Source organism: Dendropsophus ebraccatus, chromosome 3, assembly GCF_027789765.1.
Source record: "Dendropsophus ebraccatus isolate aDenEbr1 chromosome 3, aDenEbr1.pat, whole genome shotgun sequence".
NCBI lineage: Eukaryota > Metazoa > Chordata > Amphibia > Anura > Hylidae > Dendropsophus > Dendropsophus ebraccatus.
The window spans coordinates 51,340,245-51,358,101 of NC_091456.1; the positions used below are offsets into that span (position 1 = coordinate 51,340,245).

At 43.7% G+C, this 17,857-nt stretch overlaps 1 protein-coding gene across 3 annotated transcripts in view; it reads left to right on the plus strand.

Moving 5' to 3' along the window:
- The window catches only part of PTCH1 (patched 1), an 88,756-nt gene that overhangs the window by 50,686 nt on the left and 20,213 nt on the right, over positions 1–17,857 (plus strand). For all 3 annotated transcript variants that reach the window (XM_069961750.1, XM_069961748.1, XM_069961749.1), the window contains exons 9-15: positions 1,474–1,605; positions 1,775–1,930; positions 2,872–2,970; positions 3,311–3,436; positions 5,773–5,891; positions 6,961–7,351; positions 8,030–8,339. In XM_069961750.1, coding sequence (XP_069817851.1) covers positions 1,474–1,605; positions 1,775–1,930; positions 2,872–2,970; positions 3,311–3,436; positions 5,773–5,891; positions 6,961–7,351; positions 8,030–8,339 — 1,333 coding nt within the window. The remainder of the gene's footprint in view (positions 1–1,473; positions 1,606–1,774; positions 1,931–2,871; positions 2,971–3,310; positions 3,437–5,772; positions 5,892–6,960; positions 7,352–8,029; positions 8,340–17,857) is intronic.

Below are 17,857 nucleotides of genomic sequence, written 5' to 3' on the forward strand. Positions count from 1 at the left end.
CAAAAGATTTGATCGGTTGGGGTATGAGTACTGAGGCTGCCACCAATCGCTAGAATGAGTGGGGAGAAGCGCTTGGCAAAGCACTTCTGTCCCTATTCAAGGAAAGTGTATGGAGCCTGTCTTCTACAACAGAAAGAGAGACAGGGAAAGAAACCTTAGCTGGCAGATTCTCCTAGCTTTTCCTAGTTGTGGTTTGGGATCATTGGGGGTGTTAGTACGTAAATCCTGACCGATTAATACTAATTCTTTAAGTGTGGTCCAAGTGATGAACTTGCTGTATCTTTATACACTCTCAACTGTTTTCATTTGGGCCAGAATTTTATGGCCACATTTTGGCACACAATGTTGCGTATCTAGTCCCGCCCCTTCCTACCAGGCCACACCCACTTGGTGATTAAGACACATCTAAAAAATAAAAACTTATGAAAGCTAGAACTACATTTTGTTGTTTTTTGCTATGTATACATACAGTTTTCTACTGAAACATGACGAGAAATAATTCCTAGAACCCTTAGGCTGCCTTAACACAGCCGTAATACGGCATCATGAGGGAGCCGTATATTTAGAGGCAAAAAGACGTCTGTATACATTACGTGTAAACTGGAACTCATTTCCCAAGCCACGTTGTTCTACACCTGTTCATGGCTCTTAATATTTTGCAAATGGGGCCTTAAACAGCACTGAGGTTAGCTCCCCATTATCCTATATTGTAGCTATAAATGAGCTAGTGTCAGAGTAGTAGCGTCCCCGGGTGAGGAATACTGAACATTAAGTATGGGCTGCAAATAGGCCTAAAAGTCATGAGAACGTTGTTGTTTGTTTTTTTGTGTTTTGTGTTTTTTTGTGTTTTTTTTTTTTTTTATTTAGTCTGCAAAGCAACTTCTTATTTTATATGTTACTTATACAGATTGAAGGTAGCTAAACGTTACTAGAACAATTTGTAATGACCAAACGGTTTTCTTTTCGGAGACTTGGAGTGGCTTTTGCCAGGGTGATACTTCCTAATATAGGATGCAGACTAGGGATAAGAGAGCTGAAATACAAAGCAAGTGTGACTTGTAAGGAAAGGTGTCTGGAACACATTAGTGAGCCAGAGAATCTGTTCACAGCTGCGGTCCCATTGGTGAGGTCATGTGACATTTTTTTGGCCTTTGTTTCCCAAGTGTTGACCTTTAGCGAGTTGCATGCGACCTCTGTGAGTCAGCCAACCAATTAAAATGAAAGGCTGCTCTTCCTGGCAATGTGTAGTAGACCACTGCAGAGTGATATATAGGAGATGAGTGACGGCCCTGCATGCTCCACTATCGCACCTCCCTGTAAAGATACAATACACATTTTATTGCTTCCCAATGAAATATATAAAGCCAGGACTGAGGAGGGGATCAGGTACCAGATGAGGTTACTTACTTGTAAGCGGTTGCTGAAATTCTTGCCCAGCTCTTCTTGTGATGTCTGTGTCTCCCTCACCGTTAGGTCGTACATCAAAGCGTCGCACAGAATTCCACCCAGAAAGTTCTTCCTTTTACGACAACCACACTGGACGATATCCTCAAGTCGTTTTCCGATGTCAGCGTCATCAGAGTTGCCAGCGGCTACCTGCTGATGGTGAGTCAACACGTTCTGTAGCGAGATGTAGGCATGGGGCTTTGACACTTAAGTATGTTAACATGCATGTTTATAATAGTTTCCTCCTTAGTGAACTGCCAAGGGACAGGGGTGACCTGACGCATTTTAATGTGGTTTTGCTTTTTGTTTCCAAATGTTTCATTTGCAGCTTGCCTATGCCTGTTTAACCATGCTGAGGTGGGACTGTGCCAAGTCTCAGGGTGCCGTGGGGCTGGCTGGAGTTTTGCTGGTTGCGCTTTCAGTGGCAGCTGGATTGGGCCTGTGTTCATTGATTGGAATTTCCTTTAATGCAGCAACAACTCAGGTATTAACTTCCATGCCGAATATACTTCAACTAGAGTAAGATAAGATGCATGATTCGTGAGAAAGCTGGATAAAGGTTATATTATTTTATCTATGTTGTCGGAGTCTTTCATTCACCTGTCTTACCTAAGAAGCTACGGTTACCGATGTTACTGTCATCCTATGAATCCCTTAGCCTGCAGAAGCTATAACTTTCCAATTAAAAGATCCCTGTATGGCTATGGGGAATTCAGATTCCCTAATCTTTTCTCTGAAGAATGCAGTCTGCCTAAGGGTATGTGAATCCGGACGGGCCACCCATTGACGATTCCGCCGGTAGCCCCCGCTCATGGCCGTGCATATCTCCGCCCGTGCCATAGACTCGATGCATGGGCAGATTCCGCCATCCGTCCGAAGAATGAACCAGATCATTTCTTGAACCTGAATGAACCTGATCATTCTTCTGGCGGACGTCGGAATGTGCCTGACCACAGAATGAAGTCTATGGCATGCGTGGCCGAGAGCGAGGGCTACCTGCGGAATCGATCCGCTAGGATTCCTTAGTGTGCACAAACCCTCAGGGACAGGAGACTCAGACTGTCTATGTCTGCTGACAGGGTGGCAATGAGAAATTTGGATTCCCTGCGGCTTCCCTGCCCTATCATAAGAATGCTTCCACTTCCAACACGTCCAATAATCGGTGCATATTAGAACTGCTATTTATGGCATTCCCTAATGTATTAGACGGGGTTCACCAAAGGTGAGCATATACTTTAATTGCAGTTCAGACTATAGAAGTGCCAAGGAAAGTTTTTTGGATGCAAACAATGTCTGGGTATTAAAGGCAGCATTCTAATCTAGCAAGCTTCTGAGATGAATGGACATGTTACTTAGGGTGCATGTATGGCTGCCAAAGACTGGATGTGTGTGTCAAGTGTTCACTGCCTGCATTGTTCCCTACAGGTTCTGCCCTTTCTTGCTCTCGGGGTTGGTGTAGACGATGTCTTTCTCTTGGCACATGCATTTAGTGAAACAGGCCAAAATAATAGGATTCCATTTGAGGTAATTATAAAACCTGAAATTGAGAAAGTGTCTTTGTTTTCAAGGTATTTTTTCCAGGAGGCATGTGCGGCGCCTTCAAACCCGAGTCTGACGTTACGTTATTCAATGCCGACTTTAGCCTGACATGCCCCGTCCTTTCCGGAATTTACATAACATTGGTTCTCTTCTCACATAGTTTTAGTTTTTCAGAGCGTCCACCGAGGTCATTGTCGTCTTTAATTGAATGTATTTTATTTTAAGTTGAGTGGTGTTTGATAATAAGCCGGTGGACTAGTATTCATCAGAAGACGAAGCCATTTTGCTACTTTGTGAATTAACATTTATTTTTTTTCTACTTAAGGACAGAACTGGGGAATGTTTGAAAAGAACGGGAGCTAGTGTAGCCCTAACCTCTATCAGCAATGTGACCGCCTTCTTTATGGCTGCCTTAATACCCATTCCTGCACTCAGGGCCTTCTCTCTGCAAGTAAGATTTTTTGTGTTGTTGTTGTTACTTGTCCACCTAGATAAAAAAATTATATATTTTTATAGGAACTCTTATGTAGTGATAGGAGAAATGCTTTTGTTAACTGTATGCATTGAAATGATCCATTTGTAAGGATGTAGGAGCTTATTGCATGCATATACCTCCCATCCTCAAAATATTGCATGTTCTGGGTAAAGTAATGCCGAGACTGTAAGATTTTTGGGAGACATTTATCAAGAACGGTGTACTCGTACACCAGTCTTAAATGAAGCCAGCGCAGTCTGCCGGATTTACTAAAAGGCGCACACCTGTTAGACACAGGTCCGGCCGGGTTTACTGTCATATGGCAAGCACAGAAATCTACACCTGCTCTGAAGAAGCCACTCTTCCTCTCCACCTTGCTGCACCCCCCTGCCCGACCATTAGACAAGTGGGGCTAAGTGTTCCCTTTGATGTACTAAACATCAGGGGCTTAACTACCTCTGTAGCAATCATTGCGGCTGCTATAGTGCCCGCCGCATCAGGGGGCCCCATGGCCAGCTCCTCTAATACACTGAGCCCCCTGAGCTGTCATTATTTGAAGCACCAGGTGGCTGATCGGGCCTCCCGAGATCTACAGCTGTCCCTTTAACTGAAATCACTCCCGACCAGCGCTTGCAGTTATGACTACACTTCACGGCCTAGTGGTCAGTCGGAAATTTTTCTATGGGGCCCAGCCATTTCTAGTTACGCCCCTGCTAAACATGGGTACTTAGATGTAGAGGTGAGCCAACCACAAGCACACTCTGGTTCCTCTGAACCCAAACTCTCTACGTTTGATGATTACCGGTGGCTGCAGAAGTTGGATGCCATAGGCTGTATCCATGTTTTCCAGGACTCACTAGTGAAGGCATTTTGTGGATGTTTTAGCATGTTAATTTTTCTTTACTTAATTTACTGTATATTTTCTACAGTAAGTCGTGTGGATTTGCCACTGCAGAGCTGCCTGGGGACAACTATTGTAGGTTGTCTGAAAGTCCCCTTAATCTAGTTTCAAATAGTAGTAATGTGGCCATAGGGTTCATGTTGTGGCCCCAGCACCTATTGTAAGGATTGTCTTAAGGAATGAAAGTTCACTTTACGGCTATGTTCCTACACTGTCAAAATGAAGGCCGTTTTTATTGGATGGCCAATATTTTATTACAACGGACGTTATTAAACCAATAATGGCAGTTAATTGCCGTTAAATGATGTCCGTCCAGTAAAAACAGACGCCATTTTGACTGTGTGTGAACATAGTCATCGTTGTAAGCATTATGTTGACTTTTCTTATTGTTAAAACCTAAATAAAGAATTATTAAAATAAAAACCAAATGCTCCGACGTGTCATATCCTGTACGGATGGGCGGGAGCTACTGCCTTTTTTTTTTCTAGATTTTTGAGTTTTTCAAAAGTAATACAAAACATTTGGCAGTTCAGAGCATATTTCCACCTGATCGTGGGCAAGTTCTATTGCCTTCTAATCAGCTTACAAGTACATTTCTAGGAATGGAATAAAGTTTCTTCGTTCTTCTATGCATGCTTCTCTTTGGTCTCAGCAATGGATGGCTTTTAAAATCTTTATAGAAAAAAAAAAAAGTAGTTTCTTTCCATGGCTCCTCTCTTAGTGCCGCCGTCACCTTTCCTAACCTCTGTCTTGAATAGATAATAGGTAATGTTGGAGTCATATACTGGACAAAAAGAGGTTTTACACAATAGCTGGATAAAGAAGGGAGTTACTGAGGAGCAGCTGTAATGTGGAGCTTGAGCTGACAGGCGTCCTCATCTGCTCATCACTTCAAGCTATGCAGTACACCCACTCTCCCTGTGTGGTCTGCCAGGAATGGCAAAGAAAACACACATACCTTGGGCAGGGCCCCATCTGAGAAGGCATACTAGCTTTTCCCTGGGTAGTTCTAACACAGACCTCCCATTCTTCTCTGACATCAGTTACAGGCAGAAAGCTCCAGATTTTTTAAACACTGGAACAGTGAAACCTTACAAGGGCTTTAAATGTGACCAAATAGGAAAGACTTGTGTAGTCTAGCAGATCGCTGCCGATCACTTGCTGCAGTGGACATGTGGCCCGCGCAATTGGGGTCTTAGTAACCATAGTATTATTAGAGAAACGGAAAAAAATAAACTGCTCCATTAACTTATATGCTGGTGTGTTTTGTATAGGAACATCATTGTAATGTGTTATATACTCATGCAGTGTCTGTGAGATAGAATAATAGGTATATTGGACAGTATTTTACTGGTATGTATTTTACCTTATGTATAAATCCTATGTGTGAACTGTTTGTTGTGTTCTTCAGGCTGCTGTTGTAGTAGTGTTCAACTTTGCCATGGTCCTTCTGATATTTCCTGCCATCTTAAGCATGGACCTGTATCGCAGGAGAGATCGCAGGCTTGACATCTTTTGCTGCTTCAGCAGGTAAACCTTTATATTTTTTTGTATATTTTTGAGTAAGCTTTTAGACTAGGGCAACATTTCTGGTGTTTTTTGGTGTTTTTTTTAATAAACCTGGATACAGAGAAAAAAAATAAAAAAAATTATATATATATATACATTTAAAAATATAAATGTATATATATTGAAAAGTTATGTAGTTTTATTATACTCATTGGCTCTGCTGTACATATCTCACTTATTCTAACATGGCAACTTTCTTTGTGCAACTCCTCTTTCACCTTGGCGTGCACTGCTTCACTGGTTAAATCTTGTACTTGGTTTTGTTATATAAGACCTCACACTATCCAACATGCTTGCAGCGTCTTGCAACCATGCTGGAAGGCAAATATACTAGATGGTGCATAGGTTTCGGCATCATTCAACCTATGGGGCAATGGATGGAACACTGAAGGCAAAAGATTCAGCTTGTGGCATCGGCTTCCCCATCCATTCCAATCAGCGGCTTTGCCGTACGGCCAGACATATCTAAACCCAGCCCAAGGCATGTTATCAAGGTTGTAAGAAAACGCCAACTATTCCAGCAATTAGCTGGTCATTGTGGGTCCACTATCAGAATCCACTAATGGTTGTGGCAGGGGAATTGAAGTGCCTGATGCTGATGCAAATAAATGATGAAATACATTGATGTGCCTAGAGCAATAGCTACTCTTTGGTTTTGTGTTCTGGTTTATAAAAGGGAGGCTCATGCATTTCACCCCTTGTGTGATGATAAGGCCTAGATCGGAGCTTATTGACAGAACCTATTACACAGCTGGATCATCGTGCGGCCAGGGCTAGTTTGTTCATGTGCCATCTTACCTCAACCAGTGTCAGTCACACATCACTGCCCAATGGGCTTATGTGGAAGCGTTTTCCCATTTGTCAGCTGATCACTGGCCCAGTAACACAGGTTGACATCTGGCTGATTTGATCGATAATCAGCGCGTGTAATAGGATGTATAAACAAGGATTGTTTTAGTGAGAAAACAAAAGGAGATGATTTTGTTACTGGAATTATCTGCTATTAACTAAACTTTTAACTTCCTTCTAGTCCTTGTGTCAGTAGAGTGATCCAGATTGAACCCCAAGCCTACATGGATAACCACGAGAACACAAGCTACAGTCTGCCACCACCATACAGTAGCCACAGCTTTGCCCATGAGACACAAATCACTATGCAATCCACCGTCCAGCTGCGGACAGAGTATGACCCTCGGACCCAGTCATATTACACCACAGCGGAGCCGCTGTCTGAAATCTCTGTGCAACCATCAGTCTCTACATCCCATGATGCCAGCAGTCTTGCCCCAGAGAACACAAATTCCACACGGGATCTACTTGAGCCTGCCTTTAACTGCATTGAACCTTCATGTACCAGGTGGACGCTTTCATCATTTGCCGAGAAGCACTATGCCCCTTTTCTGTTAAAGCCGACAACAAAGGTAAATACTCACTGCAACCTTACAAAAATATAAAACAAGAATTCCAGTTTACATTTTATTCGCCTGTGTGGACCTGTATAGCAGTAATGATAGGAAGTTGACAATAAATGCCTAAAGGGGCCCTATCAGCAGGTTAGACAAATCTAACCTGTTGATAGCCCTCTGTTGAGCAGGAGGCACAGAGGATAAAGTTATGTCTCTTACCTTAATCCTCTGTGTCGTTCCCATGCAGTTGTTTACTCATCAGTCCGATAACACAGCTAGGAGCACTCCCCTCCCCCATAACGCCAATTCAGCCCGCCCTCGGCTGGCCTGCTCCATTGATAATCCTTAGAAGGAGCGCTATGAGGGCTGATGGTGCTCCTAACGGTGCCCCAGTGATCCAAATGGTCTTACCGGACCAAGCAGTAAAGAGCTAACTGCATGGGAACTGTGCTGAGGAGACATACCTCCATCCTCGGTGCCTCCCGCGAAATAGAGGGCTATCAGCAGGTTAGATTTTTCTAACCTGCTAATAGTTCCTCTTTAATGAAAAAGCATAAAACAAAGCATAGAGCAAATCCACAGAAATGTATTAGTAACTACCAAAATGTATAGCTGCATGTGTGTTTATGGCATTAATATTATTTTAGTCTTTAGCTGTAGAAATTTGCTTACAATGTTATTATTTTTTTACAGATAGGGGTGATATTAGTTTTCCTGGCCTTGCTTGGCGTTAGCCTATATGGCACCACACGTGTTCGGGATGGATTGGACCTCACTGACATTGTGCCTCGGGAGACGCGGGAGTATGACTTTATTGCAGCCCAGTTTAAGTACTTTTCCTTCTACAACATGTATGTGGTGACACAGAAGGCAGATTATCCCCGTGCACAGCGACTTCTCTATGACCTGCACAAGAGTTTTTCCAGCGTTAAATTTGTTTTGCTGGAGGGTGACAAACAGCTTCCTAAAATGTGGCTCCATTACTTCAGGGACTGGCTGCAAGGTAAGGTTTCAAGATGTAAGAAAATATAATGTGGTATCTATGTACCCAGATGGCTGTAAAATGTCTATTGACTACAGGTCACGAGAAATATCACACGGAAATTCGACATTACTACTGAGATGTAACCAATATGTAATATCTGTGGTTACATTACCTAAGGATACCTGTGTTATTTATACCATAACAATATCATAAGTGATATTTATTGGCTCAGATGTACTATTGCAAATGCGCTAGAATTCTCACAATTTTCAAATCTTTTGATTATGGGTCTTAGACTTGTTTTAGATCCTTTCCTGTTGGGCCTGGCAGTATGACCTAAGTAAAAAGGGCATGGCTTTGTAAAGAGATGGATGTGCGCAACATGCACCAGATATGCTTTAAAATCTTGGTGCGTAAGTAACTAATAGTTGGTCTAAAGTGGACAGTTTTGAGATACACCCGACTTATCAATCAACCCGAGCCACTGGTTCATCTGGGTGTAAACTGAAAGTGGCTCAGTTGCCCCTAGCAACCAATCAGATTCCACTTTTCATTCCTCATAGACTCTTTGGAAAATGAAAGGTGGAATCTGATTGGTTGCTAGGGGCAACTGAGCCACTTTCACTTTACACCATGTTTGATAAATCTCCCCCACTTACTTTAGCTGACGTCTAAAGTGTATGGCGGCCTCCTGAATCTCTTATGACATGATGTCAACAGAGAAAAAGGCTGGGATAGATTTTTACTGTCTGACCCTATTGTTTTATTCTTTTTATTCTATTCTATTTTTTTCTGCTTAAATCCTGTTAAATAAACAGACACTAGAAGGGAACTTGATATACCCCATTAAAATTGATGGGATCCTGTTGAACAACAGACTGTCCATCTCCCTTTTTTGAGAAATGTGGAGTGGCACCGACACTGATGCAAACTAAGCCTTAGTCCCCTATTATGAAAAGCAATTATTGGCCAATTACTGACCGGTCAGGCGGATAATCATTTAGGCCCCCTTCACACGTCCGTGTCAGTTTTTACTGCCAGGAAATCCTGATCAGGAGGCCTCAAATGTCATCAGGAAAGTATCAGGATTTCCTGACAGTAATCCGTTTTTACCATCAGGAAACCATCAGGAAAAACCTTCAGGATTTCCTGATCAGAAGAAAAAAAGGGAGATGTAGTTCTGCAAACTGGATGGTCACAGTTTGCAGAACTACAACTCCCATAATGCCCGGCTGACAGGTCATGATGGGAGTTGTACTTCTGCAGCCTGTGGCCATCCAGGTTACAGAACTACAACTCCCATAATGCCCGGCTGACAGGTCATGATGGGAGTTGTACTTCTGCAGCCTGTGGCTATCCAGGTTGCAGAACTACAACTCCCATAATGCCCGGCTGACAGGTCATGATGGGAGTTGTACTTCTGCAGCCTGTGGCCATCCAAGTTGCAGAACTACAACTCCCATAATGCCCGGCTGACAGGTCATGATGGGAGTTGTACTTCTGCAGCCTGTGGCCATCCAGGTTGCAGAACTACAACTCCCATCATGACCTGTCAGCAGGACATGGTGGGAGTTGTACTTCTGCAACCTGGATGGCCAGAGGCTGCAGAAGTACAACTCCCATCATGACCTCTCAGCAGGACATGGTGGGAGCTTTACTTCTGGGGGGAGGGGGGTGATCTCACCTGTCCTGGTTCCTGGTCTTCTGATCTCGAACCAGGAGTGAGGATGCAGCGGCGCCGCGGCGGGGGGGAGAGGGAGATCGGTGCTGCGAGGGGTCCGCTGATCCGAGGTCCGGGGGGGGGTGCCCCCGAGCGAGGGGTCCCGGCGGGTGCCGGTAATCTGAAGTCCGGGGGGGGGGGGGGGGGGATGGTGGGTTGGTGTTTTGCCGCTGCCCGAGGGGTCCGGGGGGGGGGCGATAATCTGAGGTCCGGGGGGGGGGCGCTGATCTGAGCTCCGGGGGGGGGGGGGGGGGGGGAATCAGGCGCTGGGTGAGGGGTCCGGCCGCGCGGCACCAGGAAGCAGGAGGCCGGGGGGAGTTGACCTGGACGGCAGCAGCAGGTGAACACAAGGAGGGAGGCCGGTGAGTTATGCGGGTGTTGGGGGGCGCAGGTAATCCGGAATCGCGGGCACTTTCCTGATGTACATCAGGAAAGTGCCCGTGATTCCGGCGCTCCCATAGACTTCTATGGGGGCGTCCAGGCCGGAATTCCGGACAAAAATAGGACATGTCCTATTTTTTCCGGACCTATTTTCCGGAACGGACACCCTTCCGGAAAAATACGGAAGGGTGTCCGTGACCAATTATAGTCTATGGGTCCGGAAATCCGTCCGGATTTCCTGATAGGAAATCCGGATGGTTTTTCCGGACGTGTGAAGGGGGCCTTAGTGTAATAGCTCATGTGGAAAGGCAACGATTGGCCAACACGCACAATGTCAGCTGATATGTGGTCTTTTAACATGTTTGAAAGATCACCAGTGGTCTACAGCGTGTTGCTCCGTGTAACAAGAGCAGCTGCCTTTAATGGGCCGCTCGCTGTCTGTGCGTGAAATAGCACAATGCAGTGAGCAGGGAATGAGGGGGAAGTGAGCGCTGAGCTGACAGGTCGGCACTTGCTTCCCTGGCGCATCGGGCAATCTAATACAGGCCATAGGAGGCTTTCACACCGTAATTACGGACGATGTTCTACAGAACAGACTTCGGGGTTCCCAACTTTGTCATTCATTATGATTCTGTGAGATCTGAAAGTGTTAAAATCTTTGTGCTACTGTACTGACACAGCATGTCAGTACAGTAGTGCGAATATTTAACTATTTTGGAGATCACAGCATTGTTATGAATGATGATGCTAGGAGTTTTGAGGTCCATTCTATAGCACATCATCTGTTACTGACTGTGTGAGGAATTACTGATCGTGCTTGAAAAGTGTAAATAGACAGCTATAGTAAGTCTGACTCACTGCATGGATGGGTTTAAAGGGGTACTCCAGCTGGGGGGCTATTTTGGGATCTGGCCGGGAGGAGGTGGCTGAGAGAAAAGACGTCCACTCACCTCCCCGGATCCACCGGCGGGTCCCGTATCGCGGCACTCTGGTTCCCGGCCGCTTCCTGGTGTCTGACGCGGGCTCGAGATGTGACGTCTCAGGTCCGCTCAGCCAATCAGTGACAGAGGTGTGATCCGTTTCAAGTCTGCTCAGCCAGTCAGTGACAGAGGCGGGATCTTGAGACGTCACATCTCGAGCCCGCATCAGACACCAGGAAGCGGCTGGGAACCGGGGATTGGAGCGCCGCGATACAGGACCCGCCGCTGGATCCGGGGAGGTGAGTGGATGTCTTTTCTCTCAGCCACCTCCTCCCCGGCCAGATCACAAAATATCCCCCCCGCTGGAGTACCCCTTTAAGTTTAGGATATGAATGCGATTTGGAAATTCCACAGAACAATAAAGTAAGTTATCTACATAGAAAGCCCTAAACACCGTAGACCTATTACACATTGGACTACACAAAGTCAGTAGAAAGCCAGTAAGGGAATTAGTTGGATTTTTCCTGTTTTTATTTATTTATTTTTCCCCCCTGAAATACTTAGACCACATAGATTTCCAGGTGTAGTGTTTCTTCTCACAGATCTGACATCAGGTTTGGCTGAGACATAAATGTATATAAATCAGAGAGCTACCATTGATGGAAATGCGGTCATGTATGTGTTCTTCAGAGAGTACAATGATCTGTTAGCATGAAGCAGAGAATGCAGCGTTGATCCCATTTATATACAAATGTCTGACATCCACAGTGACACGTTATATTGTGGATTTAGGGATTTTTCATTCAACACTTTTTTTTCTGTCTGTTGATTTAATTTACGTGAATAGGAATGACAGACTAGAAAAGAGGATTTTATTTTTTGTATTTAAAGGTTATCCTCAAGCACAGGGGTAGGGAACCTTGGCTCTCCAGCTGTTGCACAACTACAAGCTGTAGCTTTGGCTGTCCAGGCATGATGAGAGTTGTAGTTTTGCAACAGCTGGAGAGCCAAAGTTCCCTAACCCTGTTCCAGCAGGTTTACTTTGCCTCATCTGAAAGCAGCATGAAGTAGTGACAGAGACACCAATTCGAAGTAGTTTTTATTAAAAAAAAAATTCTCAGCAGCAGTGCGAGCTGAGTGTTGTGTGGCTAGTATCCATCTGCCCTCCTGTAGACGATTCACAGCTTTCTCTGTATTCTCAAGCAATGGTGGGTGGGTAATGGGAATAAAAGCTCATGAATATCGAGGACTACAGAGTGCGCGTATCATTCCACTTGCACTACAACTAGTAAGCGGTGTTTTAGATTTGATAAAAACTGTAAAGAAGAAAAAGTGACACAGCACTGGAATCAGGGTCTCTGCCTCCTCTTTTTGTTTCCCTCAGATAGGATAACATCACTCTGGTGAGTCCCACTTAAGGCTATGTTCCCACTCTGTAAGACACCGGACGTTCTGTGACCCGGCCAGGTCACGGAATACATTGTCAGAAAAGATCATCCCGGCCAGTACTGCAGTACCGGCTGGATGATCTTTACCGCCGCTGAACTTGGATGCGGGCGCATCCGAATTCCCCACTGCACACAATGGAGCCTGCGGCCGGAGCCGCATGCTCCATTGTGTGAACTGACAGGGTTTTCTGCAGCCGTTATTCAATGAATAGTGGCCGCAGAAAACTGAAATGTCAGTTTCTTGCGGCGCCGCTAGGGATCCTGGCCGGAGTGTATACTATGGGGGACATTTATTAAGTCCGGCGTTTTTTACGCCGGACTTATAAATGTCCCCGCATCTCCGGCGCTACAGGGATTTATGTAGAGGTGGACTGCCTGGTGCGCACCGCTGAAAACCTACGCCAGCTGAGGACTGGAGTAGGTTTTCGGCGTATCTTTTTGCGGAACGGATGGTGAATCGTGCGGACTCTGAGTCCGCGCCCTCCGGTCCGCCCCCTTCACACCCCCTCCCCGGCGTACCCGGCGGAAAGTGCCGATTTGCGAATATTTTATTTCCGCCGAAAACCCCCGGACCGCACGATGATACATGTCCCCCTATGTGTATACACTCCGCCCGGGATTCCTTAGAAGGTACCATTACATAAGTTACGTAGTAATCATGGCCGTTGGTATAACGGCTGTGATTATTACGAAACTTACGCAGTGGGAACATAGCCTAATCCTGTTTTTAACCAGACTACTTTTGGCTAAAATGCAAGGAGTGCTTAACCGTCTGGGATGTGTACTTTTTGTGGATTGACACATACTCTGATCTATTTCTAAACCTTTGTTGGCTATTTATTTGAAGAACTTTGTGAGTCAGTTGTGGTTTTGTGGCTTGCTAGACCTGGGTGGTATTGCATTTCTGGTCACATTCTCCGGTGGGTAGGTCTAGCTGTGTGTAATCTCTTTTGAGACTTGCTTCATTGTTCTCGGGGTTTCACAAGTTTTTACTAGTCTTATTGTTTTAGACCTTTCACTGCTATGGGGAGTTTTTAAAAAGCAAAGAAAGCGTCAGTGATTGGGTAAAGAAAACACCACCTAGCTAAAGGAGGAAAGATTAGACTAAATTCAGCTTAAGCGACTGTAGCAGTGTAATTGCATTCCTTATAAATGATACCATCTCCCATCCAAGTGATTTCTTTTTTTGTCCTGTGATTGTAATTTTATATTTGTTTTTAATCTGATATCTTTTCATCTTGCGGGCTCCCCTGCTTTCCATCTGGGAAACAGGACGCTGATTTCTTCTGCAGCTGTTAAGCGATGACTGGAGGTTCTAAGGGTAAGGCCACATGGAGCGGATGAAAACTGCACCAACATGCAACTTTATCACCAGTCAGTACGGCTTGCAAATTGATTGTTAGTGGTCTCACGGTTTTGCGGGTAAAGCTGTTGTTTAGCTGCAAAATCACATGACCATTAACACGTGTTTGTGCCATAAAGTGGCATGCAGGCGCAGTTTTGGTCGATTCATGATCATTTGTGTGTGGTCTTAACCATAGAAAGTGGTTAAATAATTTGCTGTTTATGAATTCTTTTTTTTATATGTTTTTTGGTGTTTGTATGTATATGCTATTAGTATTATTATTTTAAGTCTAAAAGATTTATACCTTTTTAGACACATGTAGACTATGGGGGAGATTTATCAAACATGGTGTAAAGTGAAACTGGCTCAGTTGCCCCTAGCAACCAATCAGATTCCACCTTTCATTTTTCAAAGAGTCTGTGAGGAATGAAAGGTGAAACCTGATTGGTTGCTAGGGGCAACTGGGCCAGTTTTACTTTACACCATGTTTGATAAATTTCTCCCAATGTTCACATCGTGTAAAAGAAAAAAAAATCTGTTATTGCCGAAGTCAATGGATTGCATTGAAGTCAGTAGAATGACGGCTGCCGAATACACACAGGGGGATTTATTAAACATGATGTAAAGTAGAATTGGTTCAGTTACCCCTAGCAACCAATCAGATTCCACCTTTCATTTTCCAAGGAATCTGTGAGGAATGAAAGGTGGAATCTGATTGGTTGCTAGGGGAAACTAAGACAATTCAACTTTGCAATGGTTTTTTAAATCTCCTCCATAGTGTATTCAATAATGGGCATTGTTTGCACGGTTGTCAAATTAAAGGGGTAGTGCGGTTTAAAGGATTTTTTCACTAAATAACACACATTACAAAGTTGCCATCTTGGGACCGCTCCAGCCCTCCCTCATGCCGGCCCCCCTCCAGTGCGTCATCAGCTGCTCAGTTGCGATTATTTGGGACGTTATTTTGCAAACAACGGACATTATTTTTAGTTGTTCACACGTTTTGTTTTGTTTTTTGATTGTCGGACCGTCAAAAAAAACACACCCAAAAGTACCTGAACTAGCATAATGTACCAACGACCGTCGTTTAATGACTGGCACCAAAAACACGAAATGACAGACGTAAAAAAATACCGGACAGAAAGTAAAGTCATATGACCATAGCCATGGAAAGATATTTGCTTGCATTTCTGATGTATAATAATATATACCATAAACCATGGTGCTAGTAGCGTGGGTTACTTGTACTCTTGTATTCTTTTCTGTACAAACAATAAAAGGCATTTTAACCGTCTTTCAGCAAGTATGCAGGTTTCAGCACCTCTCCACGAGAAGGACATATGTTTGGGATTGATGGCCTGTAATAATGGGTTGGATTTCGCATTTCTAGTGTAGGGGGTCTTCTGTCTCCTCATCCCATTCTTCTCTCTCTCCAGGCTGTGAATTGTTCTGTATGTTTGTGCAGTGGTCAGCATGTGCTGAGCTATGGCTTCCTGCATGAAATGTGCTCCAGATTACCTGACTGCCACCGCTGGTGTGCTGAGAGGCATCCAGTGTCTCCCCGCGCTCTCCCTCTCCGCTCCCTCTCCCCTTACAGGATGGCAGAGAGGAAAGGAGCAGTTGAGAGTGAATAGATGTTGGCTGTGATCTTTACACATGCTGGCAGCAGATCCCACATCTTGTATTAGCTGCACAAGTTGAACAGATGGAACAAATTGACAAAATCGTGTTCACTCACACTGTGCTCGAGAAGCAGCTGAGATGCTATATGAGGCCCAAAAACTGAAGTATTTTTATTAGTTCTTAAGTTCTCATCACAAAACTTTCTATTTTAACCTGCTTAACAGTAGCTTGGTATGGTTCATGGGGAACATTGCATGCATCCTCCCCTCCCTCTCCGTCACGCCTAGCAACATTTGCTGTTCTAGTCATAAAGACCATCTTCTGTGAACTTTCCAGCTATTGAATACTGTAAGGCTGAAGTTCTCTGTAGTGCTCTACATGCTTGTATTCTATACTATTTAAAATAACACGTAAGAAGACGGTAAAATAGGTACACATTTTAATACACAACCGTGTATGTGTATATATAATATTGTAGTTCGAATTATATTGGGGTTCAGCTCGGAGCTTTGGTTGCAGTGTCCATCAAGGCACCGCAAGGCAGAACCGGACAGTCCATCAAAGAACGAACACTAATTGGTCCCAAGAGATCCCACCAATTGCAAGGGGTCCCTTGGGTTTTTTCTGGAGTTTGTTTGCAACATTAACTGACTTTGCAAAGAAGCTCCTCAAATGGACCTCTGACCTATTGTCTTAGGGAAATCATTATATTGTTAGAAATTTAAACCATAATCTTCCTTTGTAATCGCAGGCAACAATCGAAAAATCGTTTGTGTGTTCTTGATCACATTGTTAATTGTTCGCTAATCGTTTACTGTAATTTCACTTTTGTTCGCTGTGATTCCGCATTCGTTCACTTATCGTTCAGCGTAATTTCACATCATTTGCTGTTTTGCTGGGCTCAGATGGAGTAAACGATCAAAATAACGACGATCGTTCTGTATTATTGGTATATTTTAAGACTTCAGAAGGACACCTACGCATAGGCCATCTAGATTACTTGAATTTGGACCTAGGTCTACTGGGCTTGACACTGAGACACTCTGCTACCCATACATGTTAAATGCATGAAAATTAAAAAAAAAAATTGTTCACAATTTAACCAGTTTTCGGTAAAGATGTTTTCCTATTTTCTTCTGGCTACTCAACTAGGAACAGACTTGAGGACACAATTGACAGCCTAGCCCTAGTATGTAATGGGCTCAGCAGTTACTGAAGCAACCAATATGTTCTCTCTATAGTTAGGCTGGCCTAACTAACCAGATAAATGCCATAATCTCTGTAAGATTAATGACCAAAATAAGTCTAGTGTTCTTCATACTTCTTTACTCCTATATATAGGAATGTAGAAGACTGTCGTAAGAAAAAGACCACCTGTCCATCTAGTCTGCCCTTAAAGTATTTTCTTTATTATTATTATCTTAGGATAGATATGTTTATCACAGGCATGTAATGACAACCCCTCTAAGTTTTGGGTGAAATCTCATAAAGACTGTGTCTTGTGTAGACAGTCTCAGACCATATGGTTTTTAAGGCTTTTGGACATTATAGAGGAAGCCATAGTGCAGCCCCTGCTCCTGCAGACACAAGCCACCCTTGTATTACACAGATGGCCATTCATCTGAACAGTTGACTTTTTCTGGCTAATAGCATATATCACCAGTTGCTTCAAAGATAAGCCCTTTAAGCCAACCCTACGTACAGAGAGTTAAAGAAGGTAGTTTGCTTGTACATAGGTGTATTCATCTGCTTCTACTTACATTATTAGCTGTCTTCTTTCCCTGGGTAATATATTCATCATATTCTGTAAAATCTATTTAAGCTATTAATCTATTGTCTGTTCTTTATTCCGTTCTATTGAATAATTCATGTTCTATTTAACAAATGTTGATAGAAATTTTAAAAACATATTCAACGACTGGTGTTAGTTATTGTAATATATTCGTCTTTTGATGAGAAGGTAACTGACCAATAACATATGAATTATAATTTGTAAAATATGGAGCTTATCTGCAAATTCGATTTTCAGTGACATGATGATGTAATGTAACAGCTTTCTGGCATGCATGACTTAAATTGTTAAATATTCTTTTTCCCCC